Source organism: Theropithecus gelada, chromosome 14 (genome assembly GCF_003255815.1).
Source record: "Theropithecus gelada isolate Dixy chromosome 14, Tgel_1.0, whole genome shotgun sequence".
Taxonomy (NCBI): domain Eukaryota; kingdom Metazoa; phylum Chordata; class Mammalia; order Primates; family Cercopithecidae; genus Theropithecus; species Theropithecus gelada.
The window spans coordinates 49,278,252-49,304,031 of record NC_037682.1 but is presented as its reverse complement, the minus strand read 5'-3'; the positions used below and the strand labels follow the sequence as shown (position 1 = coordinate 49,304,031).

The 25,780-nt window shown below is 35.1% G+C and overlaps 1 protein-coding gene across 1 annotated transcript in view; it reads right to left on the bottom strand.

Moving 5' to 3' along the window:
• The window catches only part of SOX6 (SRY-box 6), a 417,034-nt gene that overhangs the window by 213,467 nt on the left and 177,787 nt on the right, over positions 1-25,780 (bottom strand). The window contains 3 exon segments of the mRNA XM_025358428.1: positions 458-526; positions 3,359-3,430; positions 3,432-3,532. Of these exon segments, the coding sequence (XP_025214213.1) occupies positions 458-526; positions 3,359-3,430; positions 3,432-3,532 (242 nt within the window).

Here is a 25,780-nt window from a genome sequence, read left to right as displayed (position 1 = left end):
ACAGTTAATATTTGTTAAGGAACAAATTATTAACAGCCTTTTTCCAGATTTTTCTCATAATTGATCCAATTAGTCCTAACAAGTAAATTAAAGGTAAGCTTCTCTCTACAGTACTATTACATGGTAAAATACAAAACAGAAAGTGGTCAGTGGAGGTAAAAATACCATCTGTACGCTACCTGGGAAACCATTAGGTTCCCACTAGGTAGTGTTAGACAAATGGCAAAAAGAAAACAGATAAGGGTTATTTTGCTTACATATCACATCAGAGAAGAATGCTTAGGCCACCACCTAGTCCATATTTCTTACATTCACTTACAGAATTGTGTACAACATCCTCGAAAACAGTCCTGTTGGTGCTGTTTACAAGACGGGTACATCTGCAGAGTTTTAAATTCCACTTTCAAGGAGGAAAGTATCTAAGTATAATCAGACGAGAGTAATAAAATACACTGACCTGGATCTGTTGCTGCAGGAGATTAATTTTGTGCTGCTGTTGCAGAAGTTGCTGCTGTTGTCTCGCAATCTATCAGAAATAAAGTTTCATTAAGTTAAAATGAAATGCTTACACCTCTGCCATTACCTCGGGTATTTCTCCTGGCATTACAACAATGTTTTACTGCACCTCTATGTGAAAGAGTTCCTATAAAATGAAAGAGGCCAAATCAGAAAGATGGATGAAAGGAAAAATTTTTAAACAAGTCCATCTCTCCCCTTTATCTGTAGGAAAACTACCCCTTTAATTACATTTGTGAGCTATTCACCTATATCTGCACTGGTCAGCTGGAAATCATGGGATTTTAGAAATCGAATCCTTGTAGAATAGAGATAGAAAATCTCTGGCTACATTTTTCTAAATGGCTTAATTTGAATGTAAAAAGTAAAATCTGTAAGCAAAGACACGAAAAATCTTTCTGTTACTGTTTAATATGGTCTGTGTCGGCAAAACCTTTCCTGATACAAAGATTTTTCAGAACTGATACATTTACAAATATTTTTAAAGGAGTGCCAAAGAACACAGCAAAAAGGAAAAAATCTTTAGCTTTTTTTGGTGATGCTGTCTGTGATGTACAAAATATTTTTAAAAACAAATTAAGCTGTAATTTAACATTTATCCATTTATCCTTTTGAGGACAATGTGTTTATTTTACAGTACAGGATCCATATACAAATTTTATATTTCCTTGTTTCATCCAACAATCAAATTGAACATCTAAACACATTACCTGGTCTATAAAAAGAAATGTTAACCATTTAAGGCAAGCCCTACTGATGACTGTCTCTGGCCCTCAGGAAGTCAAACAGCTTCCTTAAGATAATGGTGTTTACTATGAAGTATGAGTCAGGCATCAGGCCACTATTCACTCAAAAGCTGAGCTGCTACAGCTTGAAGTCCAGAGAGTGATCCTTAGTGAGAACACACTCACTGCCAACCTAGGAAGCCAGAGAGAAAAGCAGCCAGAGAGCACTCAGAAGGACTTTGTTTAGTACTGCCTTTTTGTCAAGAGTGTCTTTTCTTCCTATTTCTTCCTACTTCCAAAAGTCAGTATTCTAGAATGGGTTATGTTGGGAGTGAAAATGAGTGTAAATCTGTTCCAAGCTATATACTTCCCAAGCCTTTTTGATGTTCTAGCCTATGCAGGGGGTAGTGCCCAAATTATATCTCATTCAGCACAAGATGGCAATGTAGCAGTCTGCTTCTAAATGTTGCTTTATGACTTCGATGACAACTGGTTCCTACTGGAAGCCATGATAAAGCCGCCCCTAATGTAGACTACAGTGTGAGAAATGAGACTACTCCTTGCCAGAGCTTTATGCTTAAAATGGAAATCGTATTTAATCAGGTTGGGATGGCCCACTCTGCTTGTGGATATTCAAATCAGAAATGTACAACTCACTCTGCAGCTCTAGGTATAGATGCTGGATCCTCTGAATATTTATTTTGCTCTTAGCAAACCAGTGAAATGCCACTAGGCATCTAATATTGATGGTCCCTCCTAAATGATAAAGTGCTGCATAGAAATGCATCCAAAACACCATAGTGCAATTACTATCATCCACTCTAGACGTATGGGTTTGACACAGTGAAGTATGGTACATAAGCACCATGTGGCTCAAATTCTGAATTTTATTTGCCAATCGGTTGAGCTACATGCTCGCTTCATTGAGCATGACAACCTAGTTTTAAGTGTCATTTAATTTTCATTTTGAAATATAATTACAAAGTGTTCACTGTAAGATATCACTCGTCTGCAAATGTGTCAAGATTAATTTGTGCTAGCTTATTCACAAGTGTCAATAGTTAATTACTGTGTCATCTCTGGATGGCTAAATGACATTCTAACTTCTGATTTTTTACAGTGTTCCTTTATGTTATTTTCCATTAGGGGCTGAGTCCATATTCCTACATGTGGGCAAATATTCAAGCATATAAAATACCAGACATCACAACTCATTAAAATCAACAGAGCATATATTGCTCATATACTCCTATAAAATACATTTAACTGAAAAGATAATTCCAGTAATAATGTCAGATTCCTAAAAACTGCACATTAATTTGGATCTGTCTGATCTAAAGCATCAGGGACTACTCTATAGGATCATTGTTAGATTAATGTACTCTTAAGAGACAAGAAAAAACATTTGGGAAAGTGATTTATTTTTAAAAGATATACATTTAAACTTCACTTTTTTTTTTCTTCATTCTCACTTCTAAGTCAATCAAGTCAAATACTTTTAGGAACCATGTACTAATTTGTATTCAATGACTTACCTATGCTATAGATAGTGACCATGTGATGTATCATCCAAACTAAGAAAACTTTCACAAGTAAAAGGAGGCAGGGTATTTTTACTCTAGAAAACAGGCACTATACCAGGGCTATCTGGGGAAATCTGAAATGTATGGTCACCTCTTTGGACTTTAAACCTGTAGAAAATCATTGGACCAATGAACTAAAAGATTCCCAAAGATTTCTGGAACAGAACCCCCTTTTTCTGGATAAGGAAAATAAGGCCCAGAGAAAAGTCACTTACTCATAGTGAAGCTACAGAGGGATTATATGTGATGTCTGTATGAATAAGCATCCCCAAGTCATTAGTCAAATCCAAACCTGAAACAATGTATCATTTTAGTTATGCCCAGTTGCTATGATGCCTTTTTTTGTACATATATTCCCTCAATATTCTTGAAGACCCTAGATTTCCAGAAGGCTTTTTTTTTCCATCTTTTCTTATTTTTTATTTTTATTTTTTAGGAAAGCTTACAACAAATAAGCCAATCAATGTGATGATTACTCTCTGAGCCTGGCACATTCCACATCTCCAGTGCGTCAGCGCCTTTTGCAGGGCTCACCTGTTCTTGCTGCTGGCGAGCAAGGTCCATTTGCTGCCGTTGTTTCTCAATTTGTGAGGCTGCCAGTTTTTTTTTGTTCATCATGCGCTGCCAGAAGCTGCTCCCGTAAACTGATCAGCTGGGTAATCATGGTGGAGAGCTGCCGTTCCTTTTCTGCCAGGCTCTCAGGTGTACCTAAGATGGAAGCAAGAAGAGATCTCACAAGCTTGAAAAATACCTGGACGAATAAGGGAAAGGAGGGCAGAATTTAGAAAGGGACTATCCTAAGACATTTAAAGATCTGCGGCAATGACTGGAGGCCACTGAGGGTGCAGGAACACCAGAGAGTAATTATAGCAGTGGAATGAATGCTGGGGTTCCTCACTATTCCTGCCAAGAAAAAAGTTTTGTCCCTAGTAAAATTCTCATTCACTCTCCCCTCTTGCTCTAAAAAAAAAAAAAGCAGACTTATCCCCATTCTCTCCTTTTTGCCCCCAGTCTATCTGATCAAGCTAGGAAATCCATGGTATTTAACACAAAAGATCAGAAACTATAGATTATAATATTCTATAATCACCTCTAAGCTTAGTGACTAACAGTATCTAAGACATAGTACATGCTTAATAAAAGTTACTTGAGGAAGTTTCTGATCCTTGCCCTCACAAAATTTTCTATTGTATAAACATCTGTCACTGAAGTTTAGAAGTTAGGAGTCAATCTCCTGGCCACAGAGAAAATTCTACAGAGAGAATTAAAACTGCCTCAGGTGAGACAAAATTGAATGTAATTTTTTTTTTTTTTTTTCCTGAGAAAGGATCAAGCTAAAATTCCCAAGTTCATCTGTAAAGGCAACAGTGTTGCTTGGGGGGGGCTCTATCACCCCTTTGTCATTTATCATTTTTCAAAGAGAAAAAAACACATTCAAGGTTGAAAAGGTTATGCATAAGGATATGCTGTTTAATGAATATGATGTCGCTGAACACTTATGGTATGCACTAATGGTGCTGAACAGTCTTTTTATGGGCAAATTGCACAGCTCTCCTAAGTAAAGGGTACAGAATCCTTTTGTGAATCTAAATTAGAGCATTTTACCGCAGCATAAGATAAGAATTTCAACCCACTGTATCTGAGCCACACAGATTTCATTATGAAGAAATGATCTATGATTTGAAAGCTTTTCAGAAAAATGCCACCAGCTGTCAAAGGGGACAAAGATTGCCAATTTTTGTGTGTGCAGGAGAGACTTCCAACCTCCTTATGAAACTCCCTCATTCCTACTAAGAAAGCACCATTACGATCTGAGAAAATATTTTAATTATGAGCGGCCTTATTTTTAAAGTAGCCCAAAGGAGAAAGAGAAACTTCAGAGGATGCAGGCTAGCACTTGTTAGTATATGATTTCTGAAAGGTACAACTGATGTCAACAGAGAAGCTACCACATTTAGGACTATCTTGGGATTCTTAATATCAACTTGGGTCCAAAAAAAAAAAAAAAAAGAGCTGTCAGTATCTCTTATATCCTCAGATTTACTGAGCTGAACAATGGCCTAAAATCAAAATTAAAGGAAAAATAAAGTTGTTAGAAAGTGTATTCCACTGATAAGGAAACAAATACTGTATCAAGGCTAGTGGCCAGCTACTCTTTCTAGATCCTGGAATTTATTAAAAGAAAATGGGTTTTTACTTCAGCCATGGGAATTTCATCTTGGTAAAAGGAAGAATTTATTGATCTAGAACTTCCAAAATACAAAAGTAGATTCCCAAAAAGAATCATAAGATCCATAAGATTTCTTGAAAAGGACAAAAAGTTCTACTAATGTTTTCATTAATATATACAGGAATGAGAAAACACAACACAAGAATGAGATTTTTAAAATTTACATATTGAATAAATTTTTAATTCAATAAATATTTTCTGAATTGCAACTATGTGTTAGGTACTATATCAAGAACTAAGGACAGCGTGGCAAGTAAAAGCAGACACAGTCCCTATTCTTAGGTAGTTTGTAGTTGAAAATTTGAAGAGACAGGCCGGGCATGGTGGCTCATGTCTGTCATCCTAGCACTTTGGGAGGCCGAGGCGGGTGGATCGCCTGAGGTCAGGAGTTCAACACTAGCCTGACCAATATGGTGAAACCCCATCTCTACTAAAAATACAAAATTTAGCTGGGCATAGTGGCGGGTACCTGTAGTCCCAGCTACTTGGGAGGCTGAGGCAGGAGAATCGCTTGAACCTGGGAAGCAGAGGTTGCAGTGAGCTGAGGCCACGCCACTGCACTCCAGTCTGGGTGACAGAGTAAGACTCCATCTCAAAAAAAAAAAAAAAAATTGAAGAGACACCTTAGTCATGTAATCAAACATGTAAATGTAAACTACAACTACATAGGAATTTCAAATAAGACAAATGTTCTGTGGGAGTTTAACCAAATTTGGGTGCCCAAGTTCAGGGAAAGTAATCTGAAAAAGCAACAAATTTACAGAAGGATAAGTAGGAGTTAATTAGACAAAGAGTTGGAGCATGGTTTGAAGGAGCTTTCCAGAAAACATTAAATTGCAATGACAAAGAAACTACAACTGAAGAAACGGTTGCAAGAGGGTGGTTGGTGGTCAAGGAGCTTATCCAAAGGAGAAAACACTATAGGCAAAGGCCGCGTGTGTGTGTGTGTGTGTGTGTGTATACATATATATTGGGGGTGGGGAGCAGTTTGGTGTGTTCCAGAAATTGAAAGTAGTGAAACTTGAGCAAGGAAAATAAACAGGAATAGAGCATTAGATTAGGCTGGAGAGCTAGTAAGAGGGCAAACCATTAACACCTTATAGACCATGTGTGATGATCTACATATTTATTCTAAGAATGATTCCTAATCACTAAAGTATTTTAAGAAATGAATGATATGGTCATTTTGGTTGCAGTGTGGTGAATAGATTGGAAAGATATGAGATAAATGGGATGTATATACATTTTATTATCTATATTTTGTGCAATATTCTAACATACATGTAATTTTACTGTAATACCTGTCTATATGCTATAACTTGAGAAGTTTATTGGATATAGTGATAGTTACTGTACTATAATTTTTTGTTACTAAATAAGAGCTTACACAGGAAATCTTGGGCAAGGACCAATACAAGAGTTGGATCTAGTATTTAGATTCCCCAATAAAAACTGGAAAAGTTTCTCTGCTTCCATCTTAAACAATCGTTCAACTATCTTCAACTTATTCCCTTTCTCCTCTGCATAGGCACAGAGAGGCTAAAGATAAAATGTAAATGACTTCTTAGCCTCTTATGTTCACAGTGAAACCAAAAGATTTATAAATGCATTGGTGCTTCCAGGGTTAATAGATACATATAAGTATACCTGAATTTATGGAATAACACCATTTAGCTGAATCCAATTGTAAACAGTCAGCAGCATCTAAATTTTTTCTTTGGACTTAAAAGATACACCTTTAAGAAGAAAATGCAGAAAGCAGTATTTTTAAAATGAGAATTTAAACACTCATATAAGGCTGTCACTATTTTTTCCTTAAACTTGAGGAGTACATACAGTCAACTCCCACTATCTATAGGTTGCACATCCGCCGATTCAACCAACCACACACTCAGCCAACCTCAAGTTGAAAATATTTTTAAAAACAATAACAACACAATAAAAAATAATACAAATAAAACAATATAACAACTATTCACACAGTATTTACATTGTATTATGTGTTATAAGTAATCTAGAGATGATATGAAGTATGTGAAAGAATATGCATGGGTTATATGCAAATACCAGGCCAACTTACATAAGGAACTTGAACATCCTCAGATTTTTTAATGTATATATTTTGAATAGTGGCATTAAAAATGAAGTTGGAGTGAAACATAGTCGTGTGACGAATCTGAAATTCCCCCTGTATTGGGGATCATATATATAGCCAAGTAGCCCTTGAGGCTCAAATTAGGGAAAAAACAATTTACACCATACAATAGCTTATATTCAAAATGTGCAGATCAATTTGTGTGTGTGCGTGGAGGTGGGAGGGGGATGCATTTATCTGTTCTGTACCCACTGTATTTTTTCGGCTATAATGGGTTAAAGCCAAGCATTTAAGACCTATGATGCTGGATTTTTCTGTTTTAATTAACAGCATGTGTTTATGCCACTGTAATAAAAATAACATCAAGTCTAAATCACATTGACCATCCAACCTGTGAATACAAGTTTTTTTATCTTAAAAAAATTAAACATGAAACTTTGCCATGGCAAAGGAACTACAACTGTCAGAGTTGCTGAAAGAACAGATAATTATGGGACATAAAGGGGCAACCAAAATATAGTCAAGTTTTGTTAAAGATGGCAAAAGACCTTAGAATGTTCTTATGCATTAACTCTATATAGAAAATAGTATATTGGCCAGGTGCAGAGACTCATGTCTGTAATCCCAACACTTTGAGAGGCTGAGGTGGGGGATTGCTTGAAGCCCAGAGTTTGAGACCTACTTGGGCAACATAGTAAGAACCTGTCTCTTCAAAATTTTTTTGCAAAAATAAGCTGAGCATAGTAGCACACACCTGTAGTCCCAGCTACACAGGAGACTGAGGCAGGAGGATTACTCGAGCTCAGGAGTTCAAGACTGCCGTGAGCCATGATTGTGCCACTGCACTCCAGCCTGGGTGGAAGAGACTATCTCTCAAAAAGAAAGAAGAGAAAAATCAAGTCCTAAATCATGTTTGGAGGTTTGATAAAATCAACTTGGAAAAAAAGTAAACCAACTTCTGATGATCTGCCCAGGCCAGCAGAGGTCATCAGGAGCTACCTAACATCATCTGTTTCACGTCCTTCAAGCTATCTTAAAATGATTCTCTAAAAAGCACTGTCAGAAAATAGTCTTCTGCCTCCCACATAAAAACAGAGGTAGTTTCATAAACCACAAAAAGGGATCCAGCAAAAGCACTTCTGTACACAACTTCTCTACAAGTCAGCATGCCTGCTTTTATCCAATATCACACACAGTGTGCGCCTGACACTCTACTATAAACCATATCTATTCTCCAACTCCAAAGACAGTGCAGCAGGGTTTTTTTTTTCTTTTTCTTTTCTTTCTTTCTTTCTTTCTTTTTTTTTTTTTTATTTCATAGGGTCGTCTTTATACCCAAACCACATCTGTCTTGAGTTTCTCTCAGATTAGTCAGGTGGATCAGTGCTCCCCAGGGCCTGCTCCAGCTGAAGTATTTTAATTTGACTAAACACCTGATTTATTTTATCTCTCCGATGAGAAAGGCAGTTTGTCTTAATAGAGCCTGTCAGCCCACAGCCCCATTCACAGCAATTTACAGGCAGCCAGGGACGCTGGAAGAGAAGAGTGCCGTGATTCTGTATTTTATCCTCCTCCAGAAAGCACCTAAAAGCAGCTATTCACTGCTACTGCATGTGGCATTTTAGAACTGAATTAGCTTTTTATTCAAGTAACTACACTTGTTGTGAATAGCTTATCTGTAAAATTGCTACATTCACTACTGATTTTATTAACCTTTGGCTCTATCACAAAATGGTCTTCAGTTAGGAAAGACCTTTAAAATTGACACATTTTTTTTTTCTTAGGGGCCTTTATTCCAGTGACTTCAGATTTACTGAATTTGATCCATTGAATTCTTTACCAGTTGTACTTAAAATTTTGAGTCTCAATAGGAAGTCAATAGTGCATAAATAAGGAAACACTTTTCAAAATATAAATATGATGGCAATTTCCCCCATCAAAAGTTTTCAAATACCATCTTTCATTATAACAGTTTCAAAATCAGCCCTCTAGCCTTTTTTGGTCACAATCTGAAGAACTTGAAAAAAATAAGTGAAATTACTATTTTTTTTTTAACTTTACAAACTACTACTACCTGTCCCCAGGCCCAAAGCCACAGAGAAGATTCAAAACCTCAAAACGATGAGAATTTAGGTAAAATAAGATAAATAAGACAATTCTCTTATTGATGTAGCATGAAAAATAGAAATAAAAAATTAAGTTTAAAATTTATTTAAAAGCCTTTTTTTACATCAGTTCACAAAAGTTAGCACCACAGTCTGCTAATTTTGCCCTTATGATATATATGTAATCAAAATCAGTGGTGCTAGAAATAAGACTGGTCATTGGGAAGTCACTGAAGACCAGATCCGGATTAAGCAGGCAACTTGCAGAGCACTTTACTAAATGGAGATTTACCTCACCCCTTCCATAGTATTCCCATACGTAGAACTTTTACAATATAAAAATCTTACACAGGTCATTCATTAAATAGGTATCCTCTGAAAGGGAGTCACTGCTATGTGATAACAACTAAGTTTTTCTAATGAGAAAATCGAGAAATGACACAGCAATGGAGAAAGAGAAAAAGAGTTAAGAGAGGAAAAGAGAGAAAATGAGTACAAGAACAGCTAAATTAAATTTTGTGCATTGCTCCACATCCTTTTTATCTCTAATAAAATGGGCTAGGCATGGTAGCTCACAATTGCAATCCTAGCAATTTGGGAGGATAAGGTGGCAGAATCTCTTGAGGCCAGGAGGCTGACGCTGCAGTGAGCTATGACTGCATCACTGCACTACAGTCTGGGCCACAGGGTGAGATCCTGTTTTAAAAAAAAAAAAAAAAAAAAATAGAAATAAATGAAGGGCAATGGTGTTAAAATACCAAGCCAAATAAAATTAATAGCCAACAAATGGCATTCTCTAGAAACATGTCCTGGGGAATTTAAAATGAGACTTAAACCTAGTCATTCTCCTGTATTAGATCAATGCACACATTAATAAACTTAATCGGACTTAACAAGGAAATTACAAGAAACCTGGGTAACTAACAAATGTCTGTGTTTAGAGTAGTGGGTAGGGGTGGCACTGACACTGGAGTGGAGTTGTGATGAACAGACACTTTTTCACATCAATCCTAGAAAGATTAAAGCACTTAGCAGTAATTCCAAAGCAACATCAATCAAGGAACTCAGTCAACAATCCAGAAAGATTATAAATTAAGTTGAAAACAAAAGCTCTTAAGAATCAATTCCCCGGTCAGTTCTAATTTTTTTAATGGATATCATTTTAGAAGAAAGCCAAAATACAATGCTAGTCATAAAAGAAAGCTGCATTGCTCTTTTCTGCCCACAGATAACCTGGGAAAACTGCTGCATCTTTACACTGCAGCCTCCTCACACATCTGATGGACTGTGATGTCTCCACTTACAAGCTCAGTCCATCATTTAGCATTGGCCTTTTTGGATACAGCCTTCTTTTAAATGTCACAAAACATAGCAGCAAAAAGTCAACAAAAAATAAACAGGGTAAGCTGAAGAGACTAACAATCTATCAGAAGGTCCCCTGATAAAAGTTACTTTGTGGTGACTGCCTGAGAAAGGAACCCCTGTCCCAGCATACCAGCAGCTAATTTGAGTTTTGAATCCAATAGCAGTTTTAAAAGCTTTCCACACTAAAAGGCCCCAGTGCATCATAAAGATAAAGGATTTCAGTACAAAACCATCACAAAGACCTCTATTATCTTATCAGTCTTTGGTTACAACAGCTGAACCAATATGACTAAATTCTGAATGACTTTTTTCAAAACAGCAGAATACTGGAATTTCTTTGTTTTCTCATCAGTCAGCTATTGTCATTGCTCCCATATGCTACTGTCCATTGCTCAGTAAATAAAAAGTTTAATAAATGCAGCAATTGTGCTCTTAGGAATCACTTAGGGACCACTTCACAGGAAGCGTGCCTCATAAGTTGAGGTATAGGCTGTTTGTTACTGTTGTTGTTTTCTTTTTCACTGATTGTATGAGAATTTCCTTCTTGATATTCACATTTAAAATGTCATTAGAATCTACAGTGTACAAACAAGGCAAAAATACTCAGGTATTTCCTAAATTAAGATCAAACTCTCCTATACCAGGCACACTCAAGTCTCCTACTTCCCCTCTTCCTGGCTGCAAAAGGAAGTCTATTCCTGATCAACTGAGGTCTATTCATGTTGCAAATCCTAACAGAGCAAGAACAATCCATGGAATCCTGCCATCTAGGCTCCCAACTTCACAGCTGGGCTTTTAAAGCACATTGTGCTTTATAAGCCCATCCTTTTTGGATCTGGAAATGAAGGTATTCTGAAACATCTCTCCTTCAATATAAGACAGACTGTCTTTACATTACTGTTCTCTGTGGGTGACCGCCAGTCACTGGCTACATCTCCATAACCTACACATAAAACTAGCAACTTCTGGCCTTTCAGAAACATGAAATTCTTTTGTCCTCTAAAGCGGAAAAACAATTAAATCATTTGTGTCAATATCACCGCCAAGTATTGCAGGATTGGCTCTTTCTCTAGAAGCTCCATGAGTCAGGAGAGGAAGGGAAGGAGTAAGAAAAAAAGACTTTATTAACAAGGCATTTTCTTTAAAATTCTTGTTGTTATCTTAATCCTCATCCTAAAGGTTGCATTGTTATTTTCATTTTACAGATGAAAAACTAAGCTATTGAGAGATAAAATAATTTGACCAAATCATGGAGCATTTAAGTGAATCTGAATTCACATCTTCTAATTTTTAATCCAAGGGAGTCTGGAGTCTAAGGGAGAGGTATCTTCCCTCATCTCACACTTAGAATACATAGTTAAGGAATTTCTAAAAGTTAGGAGCCATATTCTGAGGTACCAAGAATCCTAATGCTATGTACAGCTAAGAGAATATGCAATTAAAAGGAATGAAGAAATACACAACTTCTCAGTTAAGGCTTTGTTTACAAAATAAGGCAAGAGCTTGGCTAGCAATCAGATAACCAAAGAGGTAAGTAAATTGAACTTTGACATCTTATGGATGTGAAAACAGATCTTGATATTAAGTGGCATGCCTGAATTACTCTGGAAATTAGCAGCAAGCCTGGCAGACCAGATTCTCTGTATGTTTATTCCCCAACCCTTCTCTTCCCAAATAGCATATGGCTTCCTGGTTTCAGGCCCAAATACAGTGATTATGCAGACTCCAACATTCTCTGGCATTCTCTGGCATTCTCCAGCATTCCAGATACAATATTTACAACACCCATGAAAGTATGAGAAATACACTCAAATATTTGCATGAGTCCAGAGTGCTGCTGCCCCGGGTGCAGTGTGTCTGTAGGCTGAGGCTGCCAGGTTCTAGCCAAGAGAAAGGTATGTGGAGAAGTCTAGGAAGTGAGTCTAGTATCATTTGAGAAACCTCCCAGATACAACTAAGGCTTGGGACAGTTACCCATACAAACACACCACACACTGTGCCCATTTCTAGAGTGTATTTACAATTTGCCTGGAGGAAATCAAGGGAATCCCTGTCCTAGCCCACCATGCCCCTTCATACAATAATAATAGCTTGAACTTATACTGCAATTGCTTTGCACTGGGAAAAGCTTTATATATTAAGTCATCTATTCTTCACAACAGTCCTATGAAGTAGGTCATACTGTTACGTCCACTTTAAAGACAAGGAAACTGAAGCATGCAAAGGTAAATCAGCTTGCCCAAATCCTTAGCTATTAAATAATACATCTGAGATTCAAAATCATCAATCTGGTGACAGATTCTGTCCTCTTTACCACTATGATAAATGGAGAATGGAATTCCTGAATGTCCTACCTTCTCAAAATTACTTTACCCAACAGACAAAAGCATCTGAGATTTTCCTTATAATCTATTTTTAAGGATGTTTTGTTTTGTTGGAATATAACATTTCCTAAATATAATGTTTTCTAAAGTGAAAGCACTTCTCTAGGGAAGTATCTATGAAACTCTATTTTCTTTAAAATAGCCCAGCAACTAGTACAATGTCCTGTGACCTTTCAGTCCAAGTCACAAATATCCAACACTGCTTGTGGTCATCTAATTTACTCTCCTCTTCCATACTCACTGTCATACTATTTTTCTTTTTTTCTCACTCTGATCCTGTTTCCTCCAAGTTCACTGGTGCTCAGACTTCTACCTTGTTTCCTAATTTTCATTCCACTGGACATCTGGACCTGGACTCTCAAATGGTAGAAATTTGGCTTTCCCCAAAAGACTGATTTACTGATTTGACTGGTCCTTTGGCTTTTTTTTTAGTTTGTTTGTTTTTTTTTTTTTTTTTTTTTTTTGAGATGGAGTCTCACTCTGTTGCCCAGGCTGGAGTGCAGTGGTGTGATCTCGGCTCACTGCAGCCTCCACCTCCTGGTTCAAGCGATTCTCCTGCATCAGCCTCCTGAGTAGCTGGGATTACAGGTGCCTGCCACCACACCTGGCTAATTTTTTTTTTTTTTTTTTTGTATTTTTAGTAGAGATGCGGTTTCACCATGTTGGCCAGACTGGTCTCGAACTCCTGGCCTCAGGTGATCTGCCCACCTTGGCCTTCCAAAGTGCCAGCCAATTCAAGATTTTTAAAGATGTAAAATCACTTTATGCAATAATTGTAGATTACAAATTGAGTTTAAGAAGAAGCTTATAAAACTCATTTTCTAATGTAACTTTAAAATGCTCACGGTTTTAGAACTTTCAGATCAATAAAAATAAGGGATTTTAAATTTTTTATCTTGAAAGCAAAACCTGGATATGTAATCCTGAGACAAGAAGGAAAAAAATACATTAAAATACGAGTCTCATAAGGAATAAAATACCACAATTGGTAGTACTTAAAAACAATCTCAGCAGCGGTGGACATTGCCTTTTGAAGAGGCAAACATCTGAAAAGGTGATGAGATCATCACAAAACTTGAATTTAAAGGTAATGTTTAAAAAGATCACTGCTTGCAAAAAAAAAAAATTATTATAGCATCAATGGTCCTAGAGAATTGTAGAGGCAGCAAACACAGATCTCAAGGATATTTTCCCTACTGGACTCTCGTGGCTCCCTACCCAAGTTCAAAGCCTTTGCTTTGAATTAGGTAAGAATCTACTCTAGTGCTACTCATAATTCTGTAGAGAAAACTCGTGGAGAGGAAGAACAAATGATAGGCCACAACGTATACTTCCTACATGTCAGCTCCTTAAGAGGAGGATCTGTGTCACATGCATCTCTATGACAAGGCACAAACACGACTACAGTGCCTACTACTGATTTTATGCTCAGTAAATTTGAAATGAACTAAAACCAACTCTAAATAATTAGTTCTCAGAATAGTTGGTGATGGGCAGCCAAATAAATTAACAAACCAGAAAGAATTGCTTTGAACTACAGGAGTATTTGAGCCATATTTGAGTTAATTCTAGTTTGGTAACCATTGTAAGTAACTGAACTCACTGGCCATTCCCACTGTTGCACAAGTGGTAGAAAATCAAATCTAATGAGAAGACAAGAGATAAAGAATTTGAAATAAAGAAACACTCAATAAACACTTTTTTTTTTTTAAAAGCACAAATGATAGTCCAAATACTTTCTGTGTGCTAGGATTAGCATTTCGCATTTTTTCTCTATTGCAACAAACTTGGGAAAATGATGCTGAGGAAGGTTAAAAATATGTCCAAGATCACACAGCTTGTTAGCTTGTAATCAATAGAGCCATGTAAGCCAGTTGGTCGGAATCCCCAACCCCAGCCTCTTTTCAGTAAACTATAAACGTTTCTGCAAAAAAGAGAAATAAAAATAAAAGTTAACTAGTTTAAGATAATGACTTCACAAGCCTTCAAGACCTCTTCCTGTATTTTAAAACATTAAAATCCATTGTTGGGAGATACAGTGATATTAAAATGCACACTAATTTATATTTAGGATAATTACAATTTAATGTTATTTAAGGTCTGTGAACAGTAAAAGAAGTCTGATGGCTCAGGGAACTAAGTCTCCATCAACAGATTTGAAATTTCTCTATTCAGAAAATATTACATCTAGAAATTCAATTTTGAATTGTATGAAAAATTCAAACAAAAAAATCTAGTAACACAAACTATAATTTAGAAGGCAGAATCAACTAGATAGGACCAAATAAATTATACAAACTAAGCAATTTTACAGGAAACACTTCATAAGAATTTACATCATTGTATTAACTCTTTCTAACGTCACCTTCTTCCAATAAAATTAAATTATATGTCAAGACACTGGTATCAGAAAACAGGTTCTAATTCTTAATTGCCCAAAGAAATAACTGCCCACAGAGTCACAGATGATTGATAAATTAGTTCACCTTCCATAATGCCACCAAAGCTTTTGTAGGAGAATGTTTTCAGAAGTTATACTTTAGATGAAAAAAGCCATTCTTTAGTTGAATTTCAAAGTTGGAAGAATGACCCTGTGTCACTATTAGTTGGTCCAGATATCAGGTTTCTCAGTTTTTAAATCTGCCTCCTACTCAAATCTTCTCACTCTGTATTTTGTACACCCTTACTAGCCAAGATGATTTTGGCTAGGTGACTCACTTTCTACAGTTTAAGAAATGGATAGGTATATTGAATACGTGTTTACAAGCTCTCAGCAACCCCATTTGAGAATCCTGATCTACTTCTCAAAAAAATTTTTAATTAGGTGGGTATTCACAGCTACTTTCTTTTACACTTAAAGGTTTAAAACAGAGTGGAAAGTGTTTAAAGTGCTCATTGACTTTATAAAAACAATGCATTCTTTCCATCATACTAACACATCTATAGAATATCTCTCAATCTCTTTCTAAAATGTTAATAGGATCCTGTCTAAATGTTTAAAGTGTTGTGATTCCAAAAGTACTCAATTATCATGCACTGATGAAAAAAATGTTATGTTCTTTGACAAAGAAAATCTACTTGATCATGTTTTCGGCAACAATAATATATAAAATCTTCTAAATTACTTGATTACATCATTTTTATATTAGTTTATTTACTCTTAGCTGGTTCTCCAAACCTATAACAGTTCCAGACATATAGTAGGTCTTAAAAAAAAATACAGGCTGGGTGCGATGGCTCCTGCCTATAATCCCAGGAGTTCGAGACCAGTCTGGCCAACATGTTGAAACCCCGTCTCTACTAAAAATATATATATATATATAAACTAGCCGGGTATGGTCATGGGTGCCTGTAATCCCAGCTACTAGGGAGGCTGAGGCAGGAGAATTGCTTGAACCCAGGAGATGGAGGTTGCAGTGAGCTGACACGGTGCCACTGCACTCCAGCTTCGATGACAAAGTGAGACTCCGTCTCAAAAAAAAAAAAAAAAAAACCCTTTAAGGATTCCATCATGTGAAGTCCTTCATAAAATACATCATCCAACCTACGACATTTTAAATGAAAGGAAGTGCCATTAATTATTATATCAAGAACACAGGTATAGAAACCAGGACAATACCAGGTAAGCCAGGATATATGAATACCCAATCATAACTTATTCTCATTTAATGTCAGTTTCTGACAAGGTAATATTACATAAATAGAACCCTATAGTTGATTTTTAAATGTCATAAAAATTTCCTGGAATAAATTTATGTAGCTGGCAAGCCTGAAATATGAATGGCACTATTCTTTAGGATAATTAGGCTCAATTCATCACTATTTAAAATATGTAGAAAATCATGATAAACAAATATATAAATGTATATATTATATAAATACCTATACATAGCTAGATATAACTCACTAAAGTAAACCTAACAATGTATAGGTTCTAAAATCTTGGTTTTATAAAGTTTGTTCAAATGCTCCTTATTTGCAAGGTATTTTTAAGAGAGATTTTTAATTTAAAATTCATAGAAATAGTAAATTTATTTTTCATGAAAAGTGACTCCCAATTAAGGAAATATTAAGATCATTCCAATTTTTCCCATTTTAGAAGAGACAAACTTATAGTTTCACTACTAATTAACTAAATAACAGAAAAATGCCTATGTAAAAAATGACAGCATTAAAATATCTAAATTTTATAGCACTATTATGAATTTTAATTTTGATATTAAGCATATGTTCGACTCTTATATGATGAAAATACACACACAAAAACATAAACCGATGAAAATTTTTCATTTGCTTCTGAAGATTCTAAGACCATGTTATCAATATATACATAATGAAGATGTAATGAATTTTATTGTAAAGGAAGACTAATAGAATGTCCTATGTAGCATAAAAATCGTAAAGCAAAAACTTTCCCATGTTATTCTAAGCAGAAAATTCAATCAAATTTTTGAAAATCTAGATAAGACTTCCAATTCAACAAAAACCATGGAACCAATGACTGCTGAATAAATTCCATGAAAAAAAGTATTTTTCCCCATTCAACAAGATAGTATTAGAAAATCTACAGTCTACAATTATTCAAGAGATTCTATAATTAAGTTTCTAGAAAATTAGTAGCAACGTGGTTTACCCAATTTCTCACTAACAGTAGAAAATAATTCCCCAATCAAATGAGTAGGAGCACGAAAGAAAACCACCTATCCCTCCAGAACTGAACTACACTTGAGTTCTATAATTTTCAAGCTTATATCTAGTCAGTTCTAACTAGAAGTTTCCAAGAATGGCATTTTAAAAACGAAGGAATTGGAAGGCTATAAATGAAATACAATTCTTAACCTAACCCAGAAATAAATGTATTTAATACAGTTAATTACTAAAGACTATTTGTAATTTTAAAACCAATGAATCTAAACCAGATGCAGATAAAATGGCACTGTGAAAACAAGCAAACACGAAAATACAAAGAAAATCTATGACATGACTGGGGAAAAAAAGATTCTTCCATTCGTGGAGGTTTCAGGCACTGCTTTATAGGAATCTCTGAGTAAAGTTGTAACTGTTAGTAAATAGTAATAAAAGCCACAGAAGAGGTAGTACAATCAGGGTTTCAAAGAAAGGAGAAAAATCTGAAATACTAAAGTGAGCATCAATTAAGAATCTGAAGATGGCAAAAATCCAAAGGCAAGTGATTAAGTCACTACAACCCAATGTAACTGAATATAGGTTTGGTGCCTTTCAGGTTTCTTTTCTTTGGAACCAAATTCAGTCAAACAATAACTGTTACCATTTTTATAAAAATTTAGCTTTCTGACATTCTTCTTTAAGCAAAGAGTGAATTCATAAACTCATGGCAGGAAAAAAAGAGAAGGAGAAAAAGTAACTCAAGCATTACAGCAGTCTTCTACATGGCAAGGAGATGAATGAAACAAACAAGACTCTCCCACGAAGATTCACATTGCAAGTGAGAGTTTTGGCCAATATATTTCTTCCAGGTAATATGTTTTGAATTCAGACAAAACACTTTCAAGGTTTAATTATCAACAAAACAAACTAAAGACAAGAGTTCCCCAAACATCAGATGTGGTTATATCAGAGATTAACACTCAAATCCATTCATGAGCTAAATATAAACATCTGAAGTAGCTGCTGTTGGAGTTATCTGTACAACTAAGAGCACAGGTAATCAAGGACTGCCTACAGATATACTTCTGTTCCCTCCGTTGGTTCAAATTAATTGAGCAATCAAGAGCAGCTTAGAACACTTAGAGTCAAGAAGAATTCTCTTTGTCAACCCAAATAATTATAAGGCAGAGATCATAAGCAACAGTGAGGTGATACTATTGTTACTATCATTCACGTTATTATCAATATAAAGTAAAAAACCGTGGTAGAAATTCTACCAGCGTTGCAACTCTACCAAGATAAAAATACAAAGTAAGTAATTTTCAGTATTAAGCTTCTCATCTTAGCCTATTTTCTCTGAATTAGTAAAGTGAAAAAAATATCAAAAAATGGACTTAGCCTAAAACCTTATATCAAAAAGTTTACATGAGGCAATGCATACATTAATTAACTAGATTTAGTCCATCCACAATGTATATATACTTCAAAACATCAAATTGTACACAAGAAATACATATCATTTTATTGTCAATTAAAAAAAAAAAACCACCACTTTTTAGGTAGCTGTTATCACCACCACCGATTTACAAATGATGAAACATACAAAGAGGATACATGATTGACCCAAAATTTAAACTCTAACTTCAAACCTATTTCCCTTTCAACTTCAAAACATCCAATTCTTCTAAGCTAATATCTGAGAATAAATTTTCGTATCTCTGAATTTCATGGTGCTCATTAGTATTAAAGCAACAGTGTGCTTATTTTTCCAACCTAGAGTCCCAGATTGATCCTATAAACTGAAGAACTGGAGACCTGGAGGAAGGGAGAGGACATGTGGGGGGTGTGGTGTGTGTAGTATGCCTGGTATATGTGTATCTATACAGTTCCAAAAGTGTTTTCCAATTTGAACTTCAACAATTGTTACAAAGGTCACTGCATAACTGAGCTTTTTAGGGAGGAAGAGAAACATTAAGAGAGAAAAAGAAAGACAGAAAAAAAAAAGCTTTACTTTCCCCAATCAGTCCAGCTTATTTGTTCTCTACTATATTTCTGACCCCTGGTTCAACTGTGATTAATCTATATCTGGAGGTGATTAAAAAAAAAAAAAAATCTATCTTATCTATTAAAAACTAAATTTAATTGTCTTTTTTAAAGTATACTTATTCAAACAATTATACACTCAGAAAATCAATGTTGTGAAGAGTCAAAGAGATCATTCAAACCCCAAGTTTGACAAATAAGAAAGCTGAAAGTCAGAGGGGAAAGTGACATGCCTGATGTCAGATAGCTAATTAGCTAGTGGCAGAGTTAGGACTAGAACCCAGAAGTCCTAATTCTCAGTTCAGAACTCCTTCTGCTATAGCATGCTTCCTCTTTTTTTAAAAAAAATCAAGGGAAATAATGCACTTTAAATCTCTCTTGGTAGACAGTTGATTTTAGTCGTCCTTTTCCTCAGTTCACTTAAGAAGCAACATTGATTCTTTACTTAATTCAGCACTTTAATTTCCCATGTCTAACATGTAATCTAACAATGAAATGCTCGTCTAATAACAGAAGCAATTTATAGTAAAGTATTTTATGAAACACAACTTGTCTAATGATACTAAGAATTTCACGATAGAACCAGCATATGAGTTTTCATATGTGCTAGTTTAGGGAGGTTAACCATAGTTTAAATGACATTTTTTCAGAAATAGCAAATCAGGATCTTCTATAGAGAAAACAGTTACATCTGGACTTTGAAAGTCTTCAGTGCCCATCACTGATCAAATTTAACCACTGACATATGGGCCACAAGAATCCTTGCATTTCATTTGCTCATGTATTTGAAAACTTGAGTGCTCAAGGGGTTCCCCAGATCCTAATTTCCTTTTAATAAGAGTAAGAGCTTATGTAAAATATGGTAGTCTAAGTTCTTCGGAAACATGGTATCAAAATAACAAGAAATTATAATTTTAAAAAATCAATGGCATACTGAGAGTGTAGAAAAATAGAAATGCAGAGTTACGAAGATTTAACAGCCAAAATGAGGCCAGAAAAATCATGTAAGTATATAGTTACTAAGCATTTGTTGGTATATAGAAAATCACAGAGAAGTAGAAAAAAATTAAGCTCAAAAAATAGTACTATGCTCATCTTATAAGTTGTTTAATAAGAGCTATTAAAGTACATAAAATATTTCATTACCTATGAAGTTACAGAGTGGAAGATTTCTGGAATGTAAGTCAGGAGATCTAGGTTCTAGTTTCAATTTTGCCACCTTGTACAAGTAATTCTCTGGACTTCCATTTACCTACCTGTAATATGAGAGGTTGAACTAGATAACCTATAAGGATACTTCTAGTTTGGGTTACAATGCTAGAAACATTCCTTTAGTGTGGGCTCTCTGCAATATTAAAAATGTATGGAAGTCATTCAATTTTTACTATGCCTGTAAAGATCATTAATATTTTGGTAGCATGAGGAAAAAACACTTATGTTACTGAGCATGGCAAATGTATGCTTGTTGTATATATACACACATATATACATTTATTAGGTTAATATTATGTGTAATGTACAACTAGCATTAACTTTTCAGATATTATATTTTTGTTAATTTTAAGGGTATTCTGCATTATAAAGGTCAATTTCTTTATATTATAACTAATGTCAGTTTGGCCAACAAACTCACTAATTCACAGAATACATTTTTATCTCTTTATATTTACAAAAAAACCTCTATTGGAATAAAAACAGAATGTAGAAGGTGAACTTACATCATTCTGTAAATGAGGAAATACAACTTTTAATTCTTTGATTTGTTACAGTTTCATATGTAAATTTAGTGAGTTTTGTTTGCATATTTTAATAATAATCAGACTGAGGAATAAGTATGGTGAAGTGTTTAAGAGCATGGGTTCTGGAGCCAGATTTCTCAGTTTAAAATCTTCACTATGCCACTTCCTAGAGCAGTAACTTTGGTCTTGTTTTATCTTCTGTAAAACTGGAATAGTGATAGAGTGCTGTATAGATCAAGTGAGTTAATGCAAGTTAATACATATGAAGCACTTAGAACAGTTGCCTTCACATAGTGAGCACTCAATAAATACTTGCCATTATAATCATATAATGTCTATATTAAAATATATTTTAGAGTCTTAAGAATGAACAAAAGTTGCATAATATAGAGATATTATGATTTATTTTATCCTGTTTAATAAATTTCAATAATCACAGACACTTTCATTGACTAGAAAATGTCACTTTATCCCAATCTCTGGAAAGTTGGAAATTCAGTCATGGTAGATACGATCATGTCACTCCCCCAGTTTAAACTCTTCAAAGGCTCTCCACTAATAAAGTCCAGACTTTCCAACATGATATACATAGCACTTCATGATTTTGCCCTTACTTGCCCATCTCAGTTCATCTAACTTTTGACAACCAAATTTAGCACCCACCAACCCCAACTACAAATGCACATACACATACACCACTATTTTCACTGAAAACATAAAAATCTCCAGAAAAGTCATTTCTCTCTCATGCTGCTGTGTCTTACCCACACTACTCACACTGCCCAAAACACTCTTCTACCCATCTTTCCAACTGTTAGTACTATTTAAAAGTGAGAAATTAAGAAGAAACCAAATGTTTATCAATAGATGAATGTATAAACAAAGTATTATTTATTGATAGCTAGGAATATTATGCAGAGAGCCCTCAAACTGATGAAAAGAACAAATTCATGTATTTAACAAATATTTATCGAGGACATTTTATGTGCTGTTCTAGATTCTAGAGGTTAGTGAACAAATTAAACAAAAATTTTATCCCCAAGAATGAGATATAGTCTGTACTAAGTGTTTTTTGAAAAAAAAAGAAAGTTGCATAACACATTTGTATTTTTAAAAATATAATTTTTTTAAACTAAAATATGCAGAGGAATGTGTTGCATAAACAACAGAGTATCAACAGTGATTGTCTGTGGGATGTGCAATAAGGCCAGCAGAGACAAAGAAAGGAGAAAATTTTATTTATTCTTTATATCCTTCTATACTGATATTGTATAATAGTCTACATTAATAAACACTAATTTACAATTTTTGAAATTATTAAGAAGAAAATATTTCTTGCTCAAGGCTAACTAATTAAGTTATTTCTTCCCAACATAAAAGGATTATTTCTACTAAAGGTCACTTAAAGAAAGTTAAGGAAATAGAATTTGAAGTAAGAAGATATTTAAAGAAATTAATTTCCTTCTATTTGATGTTTTGAATAATTGTGTAGACTTTTTAAAAACAAGCATTTGATTCTGTGGAAGAGAATGCCTATTTCCTTCATCAGTATTACATACACGTCTATCATTTGAATTTCATACCTTCAACTCTCATGTACTCCAAAAAGCATTTGGGACACTATCAGGGTATGAATATAATATAGTCATACACCTAAATTGTATGCATAAAACTATTTTTCTAATAATACTATAATCTTTTCTGTCTTTTTCACTGTATTGATATTTTCTCTAATGGTGCAAAAGCAATGGTGAGTGAAATTACTGGTGCTTTCGCACAAATTAAGGCAGTGGCACTCAACTGTACTAGTCTTTGAAATCAGAGTTGACTGCTTTTTTAAAAAATAGAACACTATTTTTACTTGAAAAAATGACTGACAGACAAAGAGCGGTTATTTAGATTTGAATTTTTAACAGTTATTTTCCCAAAAATGAAACAAAGTGAGCTTTTCACTAGAAGGAAAACAACTAATTGTATTTGTTTGTCAGTGATAGAATCTGAGCTTTCAGATTAGCAAATATAGTATTAATGGATATTATGTTTTTACATTGTTTCATGAAATATGGCAACATTTGGAAGTTCTATATAACTCAGAGATCTAACATCTTCCAAATGACCAATACAAAAATCTTACAAAATCATGTAATGGTAAAAGATCCATTCAAATTGCAAGTGAGATCAATGGATTTTAATATCATATAATAAAATATGAAGATGCATTATACTTCAGATTCTACATCATCATTAACCTTTATACTACTTGTAAATTTTGATGTAGTATTGAAGAATGTCCACAAATATCTCAAAAAGCTATTAAAATATTTCATTTTCTAAATACATATATGTGTGGGCTTCATGCACTTCAACCAGAACAACATACTGCAACAGACTGAATGCAGAAGCATACATGGGAATTCATCTCCTCTTAAGCCTGAGATTTAAAAAATGTATGAAATTGTAACACAATGCCACTCTTCTCACGAAATTATTTTTGTAAAAGTATGTTTTGGCAGCAAGTTTATTGTTATTTTAAACAAATTAGTATTTTTAATTTTTCTCAGTTTTTTTTTTTTTTTTTTTTTTTTTTTTTTTTGAGATGGAGTCTGGCTCTGTCCCCCAGGCTGGAGTGCAGTGGCCGGATCTCAGCTCACTGCAAGCTCCGCCTCCCGGGTTTACGCCATTCTCCTGCCTCAGCCTCCCGAGTAGCTGGGACTACAGGCGCCCGCCACGTCGCCCGGCTAGTTTTTTTGTATTTTTTTTAGTAGAGATGGGGTTTCACTGTGTTAGCCAGGATGGTCTCGATCTCCTGACCTCGTGATCCGCCCATCTCGGCCTCCCAAAGTGCTGGGATCACAGGCTTGAGCCACCGCGCCCGGCCAATTTTTCTCAGTTTTAATTTCTAATACTAGAATATAAAAATGAAAGCTCTTCCCGGGTCTTCGTTAGCTTTTAAGACTATTAAAAACAACCTAAAGGTATGAGAACTGCTGTGCTATATGTAAGTAATTCTGAGTTACTAGTCTGACTAAGCTCCATGCAAACTGAGCTAACTGGTTCCCCAATTCTAAGACATACTAGACACTCAAATATGTGTGAAATGTAAATGATCCTCAAAAATATTTCTGGGCCCGGCAGGGTGGCTCACAACCGTAATCCCAGCACTTTGGGAGGCCAAAGTGGGAGGATCACTTGAGCGCAGGAGTTGGAGACTAGCCTGGACAACATGGCAAAACCCCATCTCTACTAAAATACACAAATTAGCTGGGTGTAGTGATGAGTGTCTGTCTCCAGCTACTCGGGGGGCCAAGACACAAGAATCGTTTCAGCCTGGAAGGCGGAGGCGGTAGTGAGCTAAGCTCCTAACGCTGCACTCCAACCTGGGTGACAGTGTGAGACTGCCTCAAAAAAAAAAAAAGAAAAAATTATATATACATGTATTTTTTCCTGGAAAAAATAAATACATTTTTGAATAAATGAAAAATGTGAGTTTTAAATTAGAACTGAGTTGGAAGACTAGCTCCAATACTTACTAGGCTTTTCAGTTTGAGACAAATTATTATTGCTTTTTCTGAGCCTTAGTTTCTCTATATATAAAAATAAGATTTATAGTATCTAGTCAATAGAATTGCTATGAAATGTGTTTCCAATATTGTTAGTAAGATAGTATGTGGAGAAAGTGAAACCCACATACACTACTGGTCGGAGTGTAAAATGGTATAGCTGCTTTGGAATCAGTCTATCAGTTCCTCCAAAGGTTAAACAGAGTTACTAGATGACCCAGCAATTCCATCTCTAGGTATTTATACCCAACAGGAATAAAAACATATCCACACAAAATTTTATACACAAATGTTCATAATAGCACTATTCATAATAGAAAAACAAAACAGAAACAACCCATGTTTATCAACTGATGAATGGATGAATAAAATGTGGCATATAGCCATAGAGTGTAATATCATGTGGCAATAAAAAGGAATGAGGTACTGATACATGCTACAACATGGATGAGCCTGGAAAACATTGTGCTAAGTTAAAGAAGCCAGTCACAAAAGACCACATATATAATTCCATTCATATGAAATGTCCAGAATAGGCAAATCTATAGAGATAGAAAGTAGATTAGTGGTTGTTTAGGGTTGGGGAGTTGTGATGAAATAGGGAGTGACTGCTAAAGGGTACGAAATTTCTCTGAGGGTGATGTACATATTCTAAAATTGATGGTGGCAGATGAATCTTGTGGTCTTGCAGTATAAGCTAACTAGAATTTCCATTCAGGAGCGGTTCTATATAGGTGGAGAGAAGTCAGGATAAGAAGACAGAATAAAAGCCACTACTCAAAACAGCCTTCTCTTGCACTCACAGGTTT